The 20135-nt window shown below is 40.0% G+C and overlaps 3 protein-coding genes across 13 annotated transcripts in view; 1 reads left to right on the top strand and 2 right to left on the bottom strand.

Annotated features, from left to right (window-relative positions):
- Positions 1 to 14209: 14209 nt before the first annotated feature.
- LOC106621271 (lectin subunit alpha) lies at positions 14210 to 15138 on the bottom strand. Its single transcript, XM_070107288.1, has 4 exons — positions 14992 to 15138; positions 14866 to 14921; positions 14659 to 14767; positions 14210 to 14595 (listed from the first exon to the last, which is right to left on the bottom strand). The coding sequence occupies exons 1-4, from the start codon at positions 15050 to 15052 to the stop codon at positions 14339 to 14341; spliced, it is 483 nt and encodes a 160-aa protein (XP_069963389.1). The 5' UTR covers positions 15053 to 15138; the 3' UTR covers positions 14210 to 14338.
- Positions 15139 to 16134: 996 nt separating this feature from the next.
- Positions 16135 to 17152, bottom strand: LOC138855575 (coiled-coil domain-containing protein 43). Its single transcript, XM_070107287.1, has 3 exons — positions 16805 to 17152; positions 16509 to 16721; positions 16135 to 16455 (listed from the first exon to the last, which is right to left on the bottom strand). Exons 1-3 carry the CDS (start codon positions 16976 to 16978, stop codon positions 16186 to 16188), a joined length of 657 nt encoding a protein of 218 aa, XP_069963388.1. The 5' UTR covers positions 16979 to 17152; the 3' UTR covers positions 16135 to 16185.
- A 327-nt stretch (positions 17153 to 17479) lies between these two features.
- tai (taiman) overlaps positions 17480 to 20135 on the top strand; it is a 54070-nt gene continuing 51414 nt past the window's right edge. For 3 of the 11 annotated variants that reach the window (XM_036360191.2, XM_070107279.1, XM_036360190.2), the window contains exon 1: positions 18628 to 19364. The gene's annotated coding sequence lies outside the window, so the exon portion shown is untranslated. Of the gene's footprint in view, positions 17647 to 18608; positions 19365 to 20135 lie in introns of those variants that run through there. The other 8 variants (XM_036360189.2, XM_070107280.1, XM_070107282.1 and 5 more) reach the window with 8 other exon arrangements.

The raw sequence follows: 20135 nt of genomic DNA, 5'->3' as shown, positions 1-20135 counted from the left end.
CCATTAGCGCCTAAACAGGGTGATCTAAGATGGCGCAAACTATTTGATTTATGTAGCCGCACAGGTGCACGTTAATTAGAGACATCAATCTCAGATATAGGTTGAACAGGTGAGTGGCAATCAACAAAAAAGTGAAAATTTCAAAATTTCTATTTTTTACCTTTTTTGTGTTTCCAGTTAAGGGGGTATATGAGAGGGGGGGATGAAACCAAGTGGATCACCTAGAGGACACTCTGGGCTTCCATTATCACCATCAACCACCCGCCTACCACCACCAGGAGCGTGGGAATCCTATAGAATGCACCATGAGTCATTTTGCCCTGCACACAGGTGTTTTTCCACCTTTCTGCGACCTCTAGCTGCCGGAGTATATAAGCTAGGTGGGTCAAACAAATTGCATCGTTTAGAGGACACTCAGGGCTTCCATTTGCATCATCAATCACCCGCCTACCACCACTAGGGGCGTGGCAATTCACCAAAAAACACTTTGGAATTTAACGTGTCACCCTTTTGCGTCCATTAGCGCCTAAACAGGGTGATCTAAGATGGCGCAAACTATTTGATTTATGTAGCCGCACAGGTGCACGTTAATTAGAGACATCAATCTCAGATATAGGTTGAACAGGTGAGTGGCAATCAACAAAAAAGTGAAAATTTCAAAATTTCTATTTTTTACCTTTTTTGTGTTTCCAGTTAAGGGGGTATATGAGAGGGGGGGATGAAACCAAGTGGATCACCTAGAGGACACTCTGGGCTTCCATTATCACCATCAACCACCCGCCTACCACCACCAGGAGCGTGGGAATCCTATAGAATGCACCATGAGTCATTTTGCCCTGCACACAGGTGTTTTTCCACCTTTCTGCGACCTCTAGCTGCCGGAGTATATAAGCTAGGTGGGTCAAACAAATTGCATCGTTTAGAGGACACTCAGGGCTTCCATTTGCATCATCAATCACCCGCCTACCACCACTAGGGGCGTGGCAATTCACCAAAAAACACTTTGGAATTTAACGTGTCACCCTTTTGCGTCCATTAGCGCCTAAACAGGGTGATCTAAGATGGCGCAAACTATTTGATTTATGTAGCCGCACAGGTGCACGTTAATTAGAGACATCAATCTCAGATATAGGTTGAACAGGTGAGTGGCAATCAACAAAAAAGTGAAAATTTCAAAATTTCTATTTTTTACCTTTTTTGTGTTTCCAGTTAAGGGGGTATATGAGAGGGGGGGATGAAACCAAGTGGATCACCTAGAGGACACTCTGGGCTTCCATTATCACCATCAACCACCCGCCTACCACCACCAGGAGCGTGGGAATCCTATAGAATGCACCATGAGTCATTTTGCCCTGCACACAGGTGTTTTTCCACCTTTCTGCGACCTCTAGCTGCCGGAGTATATAAGCTAGGTGGGTCAAACAAATTGCATCGTTTAGAGGACACTCAGGGCTTCCATTTGCATCATCAATCACCCGCCTACCACCACTAGGGGCGTGGCAATTCACCAAAAAACACTTTGGAATTTAACGTGTCACCCTTTTGCGTCCATTAGCGCCTAAACAGGGTGATCTAAGATGGCGCAAACTATTTGATTTATGTAGCCGCACAGGTGCACGTTAATTAGAGACATCAATCTCAGATATAGGTTGAACAGGTGAGTGGCAATCAACAAAAAAGTGAAAATTTCAAAATTTCTATTTTTTACCTTTTTTGTGTTTCCAGTTAAGGGGGTATATGAGAGGGGGGGATGAAACCAAGTGGATCACCTAGAGGACACTCTGGGCTTCCATTATCACCATCAACCACCCGCCTACCACCACCAGGAGCGTGGGAATCCTATAGAATGCACCATGAGTCATTTTGCCCTGCACACAGGTGTTTTTCCACCTTTCTGCGACCTCTAGCTGCCGGAGTATATAAGCTAGGTGGGTCAAACAAATTGCATCGTTTAGAGGACACTCAGGGCTTCCATTTGCATCATCAATCACCCGCCTACCACCACTAGGGGCGTGGCAATTCACCAAAAAACACTTTGGAATTTAACGTGTCACCCTTTTGCGTCCATTAGCGCCTAAACAGGGTGATCTAAGATGGCGCAAACTATTTGATTTATGTAGCCGCACAGGTGCACGTTAATTAGAGACATCAATCTCAGATATAGGTTGAACAGGTGAGTGGCAATCAACAAAAAAGTGAAAATTTCAAAATTTCTATTTTTTACCTTTTTTGTGTTTCCAGTTAAGGGGGTATATGAGAGGGGGGGATGAAACCAAGTGGATCACCTAGAGGACACTCTGGGCTTCCATTATCACCATCAACCACCCGCCTACCACCACCAGGAGCGTGGGAATCCTATAGAATGCACCATGAGTCATTTTGCCCTGCACACAGGTGTTTTTCCACCTTTCTGCGACCTCTAGCTGCCGGAGTATATAAGCTAGGTGGGTCAAACAAATTGCATCGTTTAGAGGACACTCAGGGCTTCCATTTGCATCATCAATCACCCGCCTACCACCACTAGGGGCGTGGCAATTCACCAAAAAACACTTTGGAATTTAACGTGTCACCCTTTTGCGTCCATTAGCGCCTAAACAGGGTGATCTAAGATGGCGCAAACTATTTGATTTATGTAGCCGCACAGGTGCACGTTAATTAGAGACATCAATCTCAGATATAGGTTGAACAGGTGAGTGGCAATCAACAAAAAAGTGAAAATTTCAAAATTTCTATTTTTTACCTTTTTTGTGTTTCCAGTTAAGGGGGTATATGAGAGGGGGGGATGAAACCAAGTGGATCACCTAGAGGACACTCTGGGCTTCCATTATCACCATCAACCACCCGCCTACCACCACCAGGAGCGTGGGAATCCTATAGAATGCACCATGAGTCATTTTGCCCTGCACACAGGTGTTTTTCCACCTTTCTGCGACCTCTAGCTGCCGGAGTATATAAGCTAGGTGGGTCAAACAAATTGCATCGTTTAGAGGACACTCAGGGCTTCCATTTGCATCATCAATCACCCGCCTACCACCACTAGGGGCGTGGCAATTCACCAAAAAACACTTTGGAATTTAACGTGTCACCCTTTTGCGTCCATTAGCGCCTAAACAGGGTGATCTAAGATGGCGCAAACTATTTGATTTATGTAGCCGCACAGGTGCACGTTAATTAGAGACATCAATCTCAGATATAGGTTGAACAGGTGAGTGGCAATCAACAAAAAAGTGAAAATTTCAAAATTTCTATTTTTTACCTTTTTTGTGTTTCCAGTTAAGGGGGTATATGAGAGGGGGGGATGAAACCAAGTGGATCACCTAGAGGACACTCTGGGCTTCCATTATCACCATCAACCACCCGCCTACCACCACCAGGAGCGTGGGAATCCTATAGAATGCACCATGAGTCATTTTGCCCTGCACACAGGTGTTTTTCCACCTTTCTGCGACCTCTAGCTGCCGGAGTATATAAGCTAGGTGGGTCAAACAAATTGCATCGTTTAGAGGACACTCAGGGCTTCCATTTGCATCATCAATCACCCGCCTACCACCACTAGGGGCGTGGCAATTCACCAAAAAACACTTTGGAATTTAACGTGTCACCCTTTTGCGTCCATTAGCGCCTAAACAGGGTGATCTAAGATGGCGCAAACTATTTGATTTATGTAGCCGCACAGGTGCACGTTAATTAGAGACATCAATCTCAGATATAGGTTGAACAGGTGAGTGGCAATCAACAAAAAAGTGAAAATTTCAAAATTTCTATTTTTTACCTTTTTTGTGTTTCCAGTTAAGGGGGTATATGAGAGGGGGGGATGAAACCAAGTGGATCACCTAGAGGACACTCTGGGCTTCCATTATCACCATCAACCACCCGCCTACCACCACCAGGAGCGTGGGAATCCTATAGAATGCACCATGAGTCATTTTGCCCTGCACACAGGTGTTTTTCCACCTTTCTGCGACCTCTAGCTGCCGGAGTATATAAGCTAGGTGGGTCAAACAAATTGCATCGTTTAGAGGACACTCAGGGCTTCCATTTGCATCATCAATCACCCGCCTACCACCACTAGGGGCGTGGCAATTCACCAAAAAACACTTTGGAATTTAACGTGTCACCCTTTTGCGTCCATTAGCGCCTAAACAGGGTGATCTAAGATGGCGCAAACTATTTGATTTATGTAGCCGCACAGGTGCACGTTAATTAGAGACATCAATCTCAGATATAGGTTGAACAGGTGAGTGGCAATCAACAAAAAAGTGAAAATTTCAAAATTTCTATTTTTTACCTTTTTTGTGTTTCCAGTTAAGGGGGTATATGAGAGGGGGGGATGAAACCAAGTGGATCACCTAGAGGACACTCTGGGCTTCCATTATCACCATCAACCACCCGCCTACCACCACCAGGAGCGTGGGAATCCTATAGAATGCACCATGAGTCATTTTGCCCTGCACACAGGTGTTTTTCCACCTTTCTGCGACCTCTAGCTGCCGGAGTATATAAGCTAGGTGGGTCAAACAAATTGCATCGTTTAGAGGACACTCAGGGCTTCCATTTGCATCATCAATCACCCGCCTACCACCACTAGGGGCGTGGCAATTCACCAAAAAACACTTTGGAATTTAACGTGTCACCCTTTTGCGTCCATTAGCGCCTAAACAGGGTGATCTAAGATGGCGCAAACTATTTGATTTATGTAGCCGCACAGGTGCACGTTAATTAGAGACATCAATCTCAGATATAGGTTGAACAGGTGAGTGGCAATCAACAAAAAAGTGAAAATTTCAAAATTTCTATTTTTTACCTTTTTTGTGTTTCCAGTTAAGGGGGTATATGAGAGGGGGGGATGAAACCAAGTGGATCACCTAGAGGACACTCTGGGCTTCCATTATCACCATCAACCACCCGCCTACCACCACCAGGAGCGTGGGAATCCTATAGAATGCACCATGAGTCATTTTGCCCTGCACACAGGTGTTTTTCCACCTTTCTGCGACCTCTAGCTGCCGGAGTATATAAGCTAGGTGGGTCAAACAAATTGCATCGTTTAGAGGACACTCAGGGCTTCCATTTGCATCATCAATCACCCGCCTACCACCACTAGGGGCGTGGCAATTCACCAAAAAACACTTTGGAATTTAACGTGTCACCCTTTTGCGTCCATTAGCGCCTAAACAGGGTGATCTAAGATGGCGCAAACTATTTGATTTATGTAGCCGCACAGGTGCACGTTAATTAGAGACATCAATCTCAGATATAGGTTGAACAGGTGAGTGGCAATCAACAAAAAAGTGAAAATTTCAAAATTTCTATTTTTTACCTTTTTTGTGTTTCCAGTTAAGGGGGTATATGAGAGGGGGGGATGAAACCAAGTGGATCACCTAGAGGACACTCTGGGCTTCCATTATCACCATCAACCACCCGCCTACCACCACCAGGAGCGTGGGAATCCTATAGAATGCACCATGAGTCATTTTGCCCTGCACACAGGTGTTTTTCCACCTTTCTGCGACCTCTAGCTGCCGGAGTATATAAGCTAGGTGGGTCAAACAAATTGCATCGTTTAGAGGACACTCAGGGCTTCCATTTGCATCATCAATCACCCGCCTACCACCACTAGGGGCGTGGCAATTCACCAAAAAACACTTTGGAATTTAACGTGTCACCCTTTTGCGTCCATTAGCGCCTAAACAGGGTGATCTAAGATGGCGCAAACTATTTGATTTATGTAGCCGCACAGGTGCACGTTAATTAGAGACATCAATCTCAGATATAGGTTGAACAGGTGAGTGGCAATCAACAAAAAAGTGAAAATTTCAAAATTTCTATTTTTTACCTTTTTTGTGTTTCCAGTTAAGGGGGTATATGAGAGGGGGGGATGAAACCAAGTGGATCACCTAGAGGACACTCTGGGCTTCCATTATCACCATCAACCACCCGCCTACCACCACCAGGAGCGTGGGAATCCTATAGAATGCACCATGAGTCATTTTGCCCTGCACACAGGTGTTTTTCCACCTTTCTGCGACCTCTAGCTGCCGGAGTATATAAGCTAGGTGGGTCAAACAAATTGCATCGTTTAGAGGACACTCAGGGCTTCCATTTGCATCATCAATCACCCGCCTACCACCACTAGGGGCGTGGCAATTCACCAAAAAACACTTTGGAATTTAACGTGTCACCCTTTTGCGTCCATTAGCGCCTAAACAGGGTGATCTAAGATGGCGCAAACTATTTGATTTATGTAGCCGCACAGGTGCACGTTAATTAGAGACATCAATCTCAGATATAGGTTGAACAGGTGAGTGGCAATCAACAAAAAAGTGAAAATTTCAAAATTTCTATTTTTTACCTTTTTTGTGTTTCCAGTTAAGGGGGTATATGAGAGGGGGGGATGAAACCAAGTGGATCACCTAGAGGACACTCTGGGCTTCCATTATCACCATCAACCACCCGCCTACCACCACCAGGAGCGTGGGAATCCTATAGAATGCACCATGAGTCATTTTGCCCTGCACACAGGTGTTTTTCCACCTTTCTGCGACCTCTAGCTGCCGGAGTATATAAGCTAGGTGGGTCAAACAAATTGCATCGTTTAGAGGACACTCAGGGCTTCCATTTGCATCATCAATCACCCGCCTACCACCACTAGGGGCGTGGCAATTCACCAAAAAACACTTTGGAATTTAACGTGTCACCCTTTTGCGTCCATTAGCGCCTAAACAGGGTGATCTAAGATGGCGCAAACTATTTGATTTATGTAGCCGCACAGGTGCACGTTAATTAGAGACATCAATCTCAGATATAGGTTGAACAGGTGAGTGGCAATCAACAAAAAAGTGAAAATTTCAAAATTTCTATTTTTTACCTTTTTTGTGTTTCCAGTTAAGGGGGTATATGAGAGGGGGGGATGAAACCAAGTGGATCACCTAGAGGACACTCTGGGCTTCCATTATCACCATCAACCACCCGCCTACCACCACCAGGAGCGTGGGAATCCTATAGAATGCACCATGAGTCATTTTGCCCTGCACACAGGTGTTTTTCCACCTTTCTGCGACCTCTAGCTGCCGGAGTATATAAGCTAGGTGGGTCAAACAAATTGCATCGTTTAGAGGACACTCAGGGCTTCCATTTGCATCATCAATCACCCGCCTACCACCACTAGGGGCGTGGCAATTCACCAAAAAACACTTTGGAATTTAACGTGTCACCCTTTTGCGTCCATTAGCGCCTAAACAGGGTGATCTAAGATGGCGCAAACTATTTGATTTATGTAGCCGCACAGGTGCACGTTAATTAGAGACATCAATCTCAGATATAGGTTGAACAGGTGAGTGGCAATCAACAAAAAAGTGAAAATTTCAAAATTTCTATTTTTTACCTTTTTTGTGTTTCCAGTTAAGGGGGTATATGAGAGGGGGGGATGAAACCAAGTGGATCACCTAGAGGACACTCTGGGCTTCCATTATCACCATCAACCACCCGCCTACCACCACCAGGAGCGTGGGAATCCTATAGAATGCACCATGAGTCATTTTGCCCTGCACACAGGTGTTTTTCCACCTTTCTGCGACCTCTAGCTGCCGGAGTATATAAGCTAGGTGGGTCAAACAAATTGCATCGTTTAGAGGACACTCAGGGCTTCCATTTGCATCATCAATCACCCGCCTACCACCACTAGGGGCGTGGCAATTCACCAAAAAACACTTTGGAATTTAACGTGTCACCCTTTTGCGTCCATTAGCGCCTAAACAGGGTGATCTAAGATGGCGCAAACTATTTGATTTATGTAGCCGCACAGGTGCACGTTAATTAGAGACATCAATCTCAGATATAGGTTGAACAGGTGAGTGGCAATCAACAAAAAAGTGAAAATTTCAAAATTTCTATTTTTTACCTTTTTTGTGTTTCCAGTTAAGGGGGTATATGAGAGGGGGGGATGAAACCAAGTGGATCACCTAGAGGACACTCTGGGCTTCCATTATCACCATCAACCACCCGCCTACCACCACCAGGAGCGTGGGAATCCTATAGAATGCACCATGAGTCATTTTGCCCTGCACACAGGTGTTTTTCCACCTTTCTGCGACCTCTAGCTGCCGGAGTATATAAGCTAGGTGGGTCAAACAAATTGCATCGTTTAGAGGACACTCAGGGCTTCCATTTGCATCATCAATCACCCGCCTACCACCACTAGGGGCGTGGCAATTCACCAAAAAACACTTTGGAATTTAACGTGTCACCCTTTTGCGTCCATTAGCGCCTAAACAGGGTGATCTAAGATGGCGCAAACTATTTGATTTATGTAGCCGCACAGGTGCACGTTAATTAGAGACATCAATCTCAGATATAGGTTGAACAGGTGAGTGGCAATCAACAAAAAAGTGAAAATTTCAAAATTTCTATTTTTTACCTTTTTTGTGTTTCCAGTTAAGGGGGTATATGAGAGGGGGGGATGAAACCAAGTGGATCACCTAGAGGACACTCTGGGCTTCCATTATCACCATCAACCACCCGCCTACCACCACCAGGAGCGTGGGAATCCTATAGAATGCACCATGAGTCATTTTGCCCTGCACACAGGTGTTTTTCCACCTTTCTGCGACCTCTAGCTGCCGGAGTATATAAGCTAGGTGGGTCAAACAAATTGCATCGTTTAGAGGACACTCAGGGCTTCCATTTGCATCATCAATCACCCGCCTACCACCACTAGGGGCGTGGCAATTCACCAAAAAACACTTTGGAATTTAACGTGTCACCCTTTTGCGTCCATTAGCGCCTAAACAGGGTGATCTAAGATGGCGCAAACTATTTGATTTATGTAGCCGCACAGGTGCACGTTAATTAGAGACATCAATCTCAGATATAGGTTGAACAGGTGAGTGGCAATCAACAAAAAAGTGAAAATTTCAAAATTTCTATTTTTTACCTTTTTTGTGTTTCCAGTTAAGGGGGTATATGAGAGGGGGGGATGAAACCAAGTGGATCACCTAGAGGACACTCTGGGCTTCCATTATCACCATCAACCACCCGCCTACCACCACCAGGAGCGTGGGAATCCTATAGAATGCACCATGAGTCATTTTGCCCTGCACACAGGTGTTTTTCCACCTTTCTGCGACCTCTAGCTGCCGGAGTATATAAGCTAGGTGGGTCAAACAAATTGCATCGTTTAGAGGACACTCAGGGCTTCCATTTGCATCATCAATCACCCGCCTACCACCACTAGGGGCGTGGCAATTCACCAAAAAACACTTTGGAATTTAACGTGTCACCCTTTTGCGTCCATTAGCGCCTAAACAGGGTGATCTAAGATGGCGCAAACTATTTGATTTATGTAGCCGCACAGGTGCACGTTAATTAGAGACATCAATCTCAGATATAGGTTGAACAGGTGAGTGGCAATCAACAAAAAAGTGAAAATTTCAAAATTTCTATTTTTTACCTTTTTTGTGTTTCCAGTTAAGGGGGTATATGAGAGGGGGGGATGAAACCAAGTGGATCACCTAGAGGACACTCTGGGCTTCCATTATCACCATCAACCACCCGCCTACCACCACCAGGAGCGTGGGAATCCTATAGAATGCACCATGAGTCATTTTGCCCTGCACACAGGTGTTTTTCCACCTTTCTGCGACCTCTAGCTGCCGGAGTATATAAGCTAGGTGGGTCAAACAAATTGCATCGTTTAGAGGACACTCAGGGCTTCCATTTGCATCATCAATCACCCGCCTACCACCACTAGGGGCGTGGCAATTCACCAAAAAACACTTTGGAATTTAACGTGTCACCCTTTTGCGTCCATTAGCGCCTAAACAGGGTGATCTAAGATGGCGCAAACTATTTGATTTATGTAGCCGCACAGGTGCACGTTAATTAGAGACATCAATCTCAGATATAGGTTGAACAGGTGAGTGGCAATCAACAAAAAAGTGAAAATTTCAAAATTTCTATTTTTTACCTTTTTTGTGTTTCCAGTTAAGGGGGTATATGAGAGGGGGGGATGAAACCAAGTGGATCACCTAGAGGACACTCTGGGCTTCCATTATCACCATCAACCACCCGCCTACCACCACCAGGAGCGTGGGAATCCTATAGAATGCACCATGAGTCATTTTGCCCTGCACACAGGTGTTTTTCCACCTTTCTGCGACCTCTAGCTGCCGGAGTATATAAGCTAGGTGGGTCAAACAAATTGCATCGTTTAGAGGACACTCAGGGCTTCCATTTGCATCATCAATCACCCGCCTACCACCACTAGGGGCGTGGCAATTCACCAAAAAACACTTTGGAATTTAACGTGTCACCCTTTTGCGTCCATTAGCGCCTAAACAGGGTGATCTAAGATGGCGCAAACTATTTGATTTATGTAGCCGCACAGGTGCACGTTAATTAGAGACATCAATCTCAGATATAGGTTGAACAGGTGAGTGGCAATCAACAAAAAAGTGAAAATTTCAAAATTTCTATTTTTTACCTTTTTTGTGTTTCCAGTTAAGGGGGTATATGAGAGGGGGGGATGAAACCAAGTGGATCACCTAGAGGACACTCTGGGCTTCCATTATCACCATCAACCACCCGCCTACCACCACCAGGAGCGTGGGAATCCTATAGAATGCACCATGAGTCATTTTGCCCTGCACACAGGTGTTTTTCCACCTTTCTGCGACCTCTAGCTGCCGGAGTATATAAGCTAGGTGGGTCAAACAAATTGCATCGTTTAGAGGACACTCAGGGCTTCCATTTGCATCATCAATCACCCGCCTACCACCACTAGGGGCGTGGCAATTCACCAAAAAACACTTTGGAATTTAACGTGTCACCCTTTTGCGTCCATTAGCGCCTAAACAGGGTGATCTAAGATGGCGCAAACTATTTGATTTATGTAGCCGCACAGGTGCACGTTAATTAGAGACATCAATCTCAGATATAGGTTGAACAGGTGAGTGGCAATCAACAAAAAAGTGAAAATTTCAAAATTTCTATTTTTTACCTTTTTTGTGTTTCCAGTTAAGGGGGTATATGAGAGGGGGGGATGAAACCAAGTGGATCACCTAGAGGACACTCTGGGCTTCCATTATCACCATCAACCACCCGCCTACCACCACCAGGAGCGTGGGAATCCTATAGAATGCACCATGAGTCATTTTGCCCTGCACACAGGTGTTTTTCCACCTTTCTGCGACCTCTAGCTGCCGGAGTATATAAGCTAGGTGGGTCAAACAAATTGCATCGTTTAGAGGACACTCAGGGCTTCCATTTGCATCATCAATCACCCGCCTACCACCACTAGGGGCGTGGCAATTCACCAAAAAACACTTTGGAATTTAACGTGTCACCCTTTTGCGTCCATTAGCGCCTAAACAGGGTGATCTAAGATGGCGCAAACTATTTGATTTATGTAGCCGCACAGGTGCACGTTAATTAGAGACATCAATCTCAGATATAGGTTGAACAGGTGAGTGGCAATCAACAAAAAAGTGAAAATTTCAAAATTTCTATTTTTTACCTTTTTTGTGTTTCCAGTTAAGGGGGTATATGAGAGGGGGGGATGAAACCAAGTGGATCACCTAGAGGACACTCTGGGCTTCCATTATCACCATCAACCACCCGCCTACCACCACCAGGAGCGTGGGAATCCTATAGAATGCACCATGAGTCATTTTGCCCTGCACACAGGTGTTTTTCCACCTTTCTGCGACCTCTAGCTGCCGGAGTATATAAGCTAGGTGGGTCAAACAAATTGCATCGTTTAGAGGACACTCAGGGCTTCCATTTGCATCATCAATCACCCGCCTACCACCACTAGGGGCGTGGCAATTCACCAAAAAACACTTTGGAATTTAACGTGTCACCCTTTTGCGTCCATTAGCGCCTAAACAGGGTGATCTAAGATGGCGCAAACTATTTGATTTATGTAGCCGCACAGGTGCACGTTAATTAGAGACATCAATCTCAGATATAGGTTGAACAGGTGAGTGGCAATCAACAAAAAAGTGAAAATTTCAAAATTTCTATTTTTTACCTTTTTTGTGTTTCCAGTTAAGGGGGTATATGAGAGGGGGGGATGAAACCAAGTGGATCACCTAGAGGACACTCTGGGCTTCCATTATCACCATCAACCACCCGCCTACCACCACCAGGAGCGTGGGAATCCTATAGAATGCACCATGAGTCATTTTGCCCTGCACACAGGTGTTTTTCCACCTTTCTGCGACCTCTAGCTGCCGGAGTATATAAGCTAGGTGGGTCAAACAAATTGCATCGTTTAGAGGACACTCAGGGCTTCCATTTGCATCATCAATCACCCGCCTACCACCACTAGGGGCGTGGCAATTCACCAAAAAACACTTTGGAATTTAACGTGTCACCCTTTTGCGTCCATTAGCGCCTAAACAGGGTGATCTAAGATGGCGCAAACTATTTGATTTATGTAGCCGCACAGGTGCACGTTAATTAGAGACATCAATCTCAGATATAGGTTGAACAGGTGAGTGGCAATCAACAAAAAAGTGAAAATTTCAAAATTTCTATTTTTTACCTTTTTTGTGTTTCCAGTTAAGGGGGTATATGAGAGGGGGGGATGAAACCAAGTGGATCACCTAGAGGACACTCTGGGCTTCCATTATCACCATCAACCACCCGCCTACCACCACCAGGAGCGTGGGAATCCTATAGAATGCACCATGAGTCATTTTGCCCTGCACACAGGTGTTTTTCCACCTTTCTGCGACCTCTAGCTGCCGGAGTATATAAGCTAGGTGGGTCAAACAAATTGCATCGTTTAGAGGACACTCAGGGCTTCCATTTGCATCATCAATCACCCGCCTACCACCACTAGGGGCGTGGCAATTCACCAAAAAACACTTTGGAATTTAACGTGTCACCCTTTTGCGTCCATTAGCGCCTAAACAGGGTGATCTAAGATGGCGCAAACTATTTGATTTATGTAGCCGCACAGGTGCACGTTAATTAGAGACATCAATCTCAGATATAGGTTGAACAGGTGAGTGGCAATCAACAAAAAAGTGAAAATTTCAAAATTTCTATTTTTTACCTTTTTTGTGTTTCCAGTTAAGGGGGTATATGAGAGGGGGGGATGAAACCAAGTGGATCACCTAGAGGACACTCTGGGCTTCCATTATCACCATCAACCACCCGCCTACCACCACCAGGAGCGTGGGAATCCTATAGAATGCACCATGAGTCATTTTGCCCTGCACACAGGTGTTTTTCCACCTTTCTGCGACCTCTAGCTGCCGGAGTATATAAGCTAGGTGGGTCAAACAAATTGCATCGTTTAGAGGACACTCAGGGCTTCCATTTGCATCATCAATCACCCGCCTACCACTACTATAACCACGTGTCCCCCTTAAGGGGGCTTCGTTTACGCCTTACTTCGTAAGGCGCAAACTCCGCTCTTTCTTCTAAATTCGGAGTATTTCTTCCCCATACCCCCACCCTCCTAATGTGCTAATGGTATTTCTGTTCCTTTTCTTTCATTTATTTACGTCGCTTTTTAGATTTTTTTTACTTCAATTTCATTCTGCCTACTACCCTTTCCTGTCCTACCGCTTATTATTTTTCTTTGCCCTATTTACACATATATATATTCCTAATTCAATAATAACAAATTAATTATAATATCTAACAATCAAGTGCCTCGAACGAGATTTGAACCTAGTATTTCTAATCGGCGTGCGCAACTTCTATTTACTCGACCAGAGAACGTGATTTAATTGCATTTACTTACAGTCTATATATAGCAATTGAAAAGCATATATCCTTGCTTACAACTACCACCCACGTACAGCAACCAGATGGTGTGAAGCAATGATTAACACTGGGTAACCAGTATAATTAAAAAATGCAATTATAACAGAGATGGCAATATTACTAAAAATTTGTTTATATGGTATCAGAGAATGTAAATGCATTTCGCATATTGTGTGGTGTATTTTTCTTTTTCGAAGCTATATTTTTCGATGTTCCCTCATCTGGAACTACAAATTAGTACTCAAAAAGATTTCTTTTAACATTTGCTCCTTCTCTATTCATTAACATTCTCTGACAGTACTATAAAATTAAGGAAATGGTTGTACTTACATATATATGGATATTGAAACAAACTTATATAATTTAAAATGTAAATGCAATGTTTCCCCAATACTAACGAATAAGTATCTCAACATTTCTACTTCAACAATAATTTTCAAAATGAAGTATATCTTATATTTAAAGTTAAGGAACACTACAAAATTTTTAATATGTGGTTATTACAGTATTATTTATGGTGTACATATATTACAGTAAAAGTAGTCAAATAACAATGTAACTACAGTTTTATTAAATGTTCACAAACAAAATGTCGCTTATATATACAGCGATTATCATTCCATTTTCCTACTTCACGAAATCCCATTTCAACGCAAAATTCATCACCTCGCCAATTATCGGGCTGGTTTGGCAACCAATTAGTATAATTGAACTGTTCACCAGTGCTGTACCAAATAAATTCATTACGATTTTGATCATATTTACCAGAAGTCCAATAGATGTAATCATTGCCAATATTTGGTTTATCAACGAAGTCTAAATTTAAAAACATAAATATTTTATGGATATGTATAAGAAATATACGCAATATAAACTTGCCAATTTCAGTAAGGAATTGGCTTAGATTTTCTGTACGTTCTTTCTTATTGGGAGTCAAGAGTGTCATATTCATGTCGACGCAGTATTTTAATGCCTTGGCCCACGGTAACTATATATATTTAAATATGTCAAAATAGAACTACATATGTATATATAAACACGTAAGTTTTGATATGGATACGAAGAATACTAAATTTATTTGTTTACCTTTAATTTGTCCACAATTAAAAAACGATATACGCCCAAAACAACGGATGTCTCTGCTACAAATATGAAATAATGTATATTTATGTATGTAAATTAAAATTAAGACAAGCTTGACACGATTTACACCTTTATCATATGCTGCAACAACTGCAAGTAATGGGAAGAAAATATATAATTTTAAAAACATTCTGCTTGGAAATATTTTGGGAAATTTGAATGAGTTAAGCCTCTTAACTCGTAATGAAATGAAACGGGTATTTTATGTGGAGATAACTTTTCAAAAATATATATATATTGTATACTTTTTTTTTATAAACAAATACATTGATAAGAAAGTTTTTGATTTTGATAAGGTTAATGTGCTCCAACGCAGCAACTTATATATTTACTGATAACCAAATACATGTATTGGTTAAGAGAATTAATGAAGCATAAAGAAACAACAATTTTAAATTTTATGTAGAATCGAGGACAGTGATAAGGTGAACTGGAGTTTGTATTTATATTGCAGGTTGTTAAAGTCGATCGCAATCAATTCCAAAATAGTAATTATTTTTGTTGCATCATTGACTTTAACTAAAACTCAAAATATTTATACTATATACTATTATTACTTACTGTAAAACTTGCAACAGAATTGCTCTTATACATCAATGTATGTACATACATATGTGTATACATATTTTCTGCTCATTATCCAAATATTTTCTGCACTCAGAATATATGTATTTAGATGTTAATGAATTTTTTTTAGTGCATATTTGCGTATTTTATTAAAACTGTTTTATCTATTTAAACACGGTGATACAAGAATTGTAGTATTTGTGTAGAAATATTTACAAATCTTATTCATGGCATTTAAACTGGCTCAACAACTGAATCAGGTAAAGGATAGAATTGTAAATTTTGGTATACATCGTCTACATTGAATCATTCGAATACTTTTTCGTTTTTTCATTGCATATGGTTATGCTTAATAGCATAAAACGCTTTTATATAAATGTTGGTTAATTCCAAATATAAGACTTGACAAACAAAAAATACCTTGCCATGTATGTATATAATTAAAATAACATTTTGTGAATAATATTAAACAGAAAATTCTTACCAAATTCTTTAACAATTTAACTATACTTGTATATAATTGAAGTTCCTTTTTTCCAAATAATATTAAATAAATTTATTAAGTATGATTCGCTATTCTCGACTTTGTTTTATACTATGTATAAAAATATTAAGAAAGCATTAAAAAAAAATTATATATATATGTATATTTTTGGATTAGGAGCGTTTTATTAAAGTTATTAAGCCATTTTGAAACTACCGACGTCGCTCCCCTTTTACAGTTTTACGCTTCTCTTTCTTTTCCTCACGCACTTGCTTCTGACGCTCCCTGTCTTCTTTGTCTTTCTGTTTTTTTGCGGCGCTATCCAAGCGTGCTTGCTCTCTCTTCTCTTTTTGCAATGCCATTACATCCTGAAAATTGGTATTACGTTCGATTCCAGTTAATGAACTGGCTGCAAGAGAAGCAACATTCGATCCTTCGGTATCCTCATCGGAACAATAAGCATCAACGTCTTCAACTTCAGTCTATTACGTAATAAAATATTTATTGAACATCTTAATAGTTACTATAATCATACCTGAGAATATTGTGCTAATATTTGTTCTCGTATTTGACGTTCTTCTTCAGTATACTCTCGTGTCTTTGTGGTTGATGGAAGTTTCTGTGCTTCTAATAATTTGGCCAATTGCTCACTTACATCAATGTGACCATCCGTTTTCTTTTCTTCTTTAGGATGTGCTGACTCAAATTTTTCGAGAATAAGACTTATCAAGGAATCAATATCGTTTGTCTACATGGTTAAAAAGTATATAGGAAATTCGATATATAAGCTCTTAAATTAAACTAACTTCAAGTTGTTCTTTTCCGACATACAATGATTTCACTGAGTATATCATTGAGCGCTTCACGCTTCTCATCAAGTGTCTCTTCCCCGTCAAGAATTCCTGCTATGTAGGAACCAAAGACATCAGGATCCGTATTGAGCTCGGTCAGCTTGTTTTGTAGCCACGAGGTGAACTCATTGGTTGATTGCTTACTTTTCTGCATGTTTTAATTTGTTTAGTGGTAACAATTATAGAATATTCAAAATTTAACGAATATTAATTATTAATTAAAAAAAATAATTATAACCATTTTTGATATCTCTTGGTAACTTTTTTTTTAATTTTTGTTTTATATATAAGGATTTTTATCAAAGGTTAGCAAGTTGTTAAAATGCTAAAGCAGAAATAGTAAAGGTAATAGAAAGACAAAAATGACACATAAGGAAGTGTTGCCATACAGAAATATTTGAGTGATCTTCAAAGTATAGGAAGATAACGAATATATTGTTCACCAAAAACTTGATTTAATCTTGTTTCAATAACTACAAAGACTTGAATTAATCTTCTTTCAAATTTTTTGTGCTAAATGGCTTAAAAATAGTAACATTAATGTTAACATCTATTTGTAATTCCTTTAAATGAGAGTTTGTTTTAGTTTAAATATGTGGCATCCCTAAATGTACTGTCATATGTAGCAATTCCTTTTTTTCTATCAAACGTCTCATTATCAGTAATGACAATTGGTCTATGAAAACAAAACGGAGGTATTAATTTTACAAAGAAAGATGAAAAGTGCAAGGTTAAATGTGGGTTTGTGCTGGACAACTACAGATATGGGAAAACTGTATTAACTAATTAATGGAAGGACTACTTAAAAATGAAATATGTGCCGTGAGTAACAAATCAGAAACGTTTTGACAATGCTATAATATATGTATTTACATATATATGTGTGTATGCATTGTATGATTCTTTTGGCGAGTAAAGCTGTTTTATAAATTAACATTTCAACTACGTGAAATTGTGACTTCTTTGTTTAAGCAATATACTTGTTCCTGCATGTACTACTTGGCTCACGAAATGTAGAAATGTAATGAAAAGTTAACTGTGCGTTGAAATAATTGTCGTGGCTTTGGCTAAAGTCTCGTACCAACAGCATTCCCAAAGTTGCTTGGGAATGTCATGTGTATACACTGATGTCGATACCTGAGATCGATGTTGTCCATCTCTAGTTTCTTCATAACAGCCTTTCAATATGATTTTAAATATGCAATACATGGCAGAGCGGAATGGTATTTTAATTGGGTATAAAACTATTCTGTTTAGATTAGATACTGGCATTGTACGGCTAAATGAAACATTTAAGTATCCTTTAGATTATGCCTATCTCCCTTCTATTCCTAAGATAAAAACACTAGGACAGTTAGTATTCTCTGAATTCTAAATAACTATTTTCGAATTGGATATTTTAATGGTAAAATTTGTAAAGCAAAAATATTTGTTAATATATAATGGTTATAATTATAGGCCTATGACTGTAGTTCTTTCTTACTTGTTTAATGTTTTTGCAGAACCGAAATAATTCATGCTCTTTATATTTGCAAGAGTGTTAATAGTTCGGTTCCTTACTAGTTATTTGCTTTGTTAGTCCAGATTCATCTAAGACTGCCCTCGTATGTCATTTTATCATTTATTCGGCTTTTAGAAGTTGATTTCAAAGAGTTAAATAAAAGAGAAAAACTAAAATGTATTTAATTTATAGCCGTGCAGTTATGCATGCATAGGTATGTATATATACTTTTGCAAATGCATATATCAGTATAGTATGTATAAGAAAGATGTATTTGAGTGTTGCCTTCTTGCTTCAAGTTTTAGAGCTTTACTTAAACTCTTTTTTTTGTTGAGTGGCGAATGCCGGTTATTCGTTTGCAGCAGACTATGGATAATTGTGATGCGTCAGTCACGTTCGAATGTATTTCATTATATATGTACATACATATACGAGTATATGTGTGCGTATAAATATCTGAAATAAAGTGACTTTCTCTTTGGCAAAATTTACTCTTTCATGTTCCAAGGTTTCACATTATTCTCCACTTTTATACTCACCCACTTTTGATAGCTGTTTTTGTACAGTGTGTACCATACAGAATAAGAGCTCCACTGAAATATGTTCGGCATCCATCTTTAGTTCGAGTTTGTATTTCGTTTGATACGTTTGGAGCTATATGATTGAGCAGCGCATCTACGCGACAATTTTAAAGCTTATCCAACACAACAAATTTTCTTAATGAGTAGAGTGAAATAAAAAAAAAGAAATCAGATCTCTCTTATATTCAATATAAATATATTATTTCGAATTAGAAAGAAATGTTACGATATCGGTGAAGTGTGTTAATATATGATGATGGTTTATTTGTTAATAAATTGATATTAACAAACGTGGGTTAAAAAATATAAAAGAGAATAATGTTGAAACAGTTGGCTTAAAAAAAGTTGTAGATAAAATCTATCAGTGCCACGAAGAAGAAAAATACGAGCTCAAAAAAGGAAATGAAAAAGATAAGAAAGTTAAATCGACCGAATACTCAGAATGTGAATGTGATGTGGTAATAAAAAATAAAAATTATGAAATATAATTTATCTAAGTATATAATTTAACGAAATAAAAAAAGTAAATAAAAAATTTGGGAAGTCGTATCAATATTAAATAAATGTGATGTGGAATTTGAAAATTATAATTGTGGAATTTTCTACCGTCATTTGGATTGCGGTGAAGAAATTTTTTGAAGAATTCGTGCATTTATAAATTTGAATTATTGTTAAATAATAAGTATTTTTTAACACCTAGTTCAAGTAAGCTTTATTTGCTTTCTTCCCTTTCCAAATATTAAATATACTAATATGTATTCATCCACTCGTAACGTTTAACTCTCGCACTCTCCTTACTAAATATGAGTTCTCTTTTACGTACGATTTACGGTAGACGTAGTTTGGTCACCCGTCATTCTTTTACGGATACGCATATTTAATGTACATTTCCAACTCAAAGTATGTAGGTGTGTATCATTCACAAATTATATATGTATTTGCATATATGAATAATACTTACGAGTGCTGTTGAATTTTTACCCAAACATGAGTATAAGCATAATCTATAGAAATCCGAAGGAACGTCTTGAAATGCGGAACGTGATATAAAATAAATGTTTTATATACATACTTGCTTCAATCAAGTAAATATCCGTAGTCTAGTTATCAGTTTTGCATTTCAAATATACATAGTTTTTAACTTTATTGTTTGAATGTTATTTCTTTCATTAATTTCGCTTTCATTTTTGATTAAAGTCATTCGTTGATATATTAGTACATATGGTTTT

This window comes from Bactrocera oleae, chromosome 3 (assembly GCF_042242935.1).
Source record: "Bactrocera oleae isolate idBacOlea1 chromosome 3, idBacOlea1, whole genome shotgun sequence".
Classification (NCBI taxonomy): domain Eukaryota; kingdom Metazoa; phylum Arthropoda; class Insecta; order Diptera; family Tephritidae; genus Bactrocera; species Bactrocera oleae.
The sequence above is the reverse complement of the archived record's forward strand: the minus strand, read 5'-3'. Positions and strand labels throughout refer to the sequence as shown.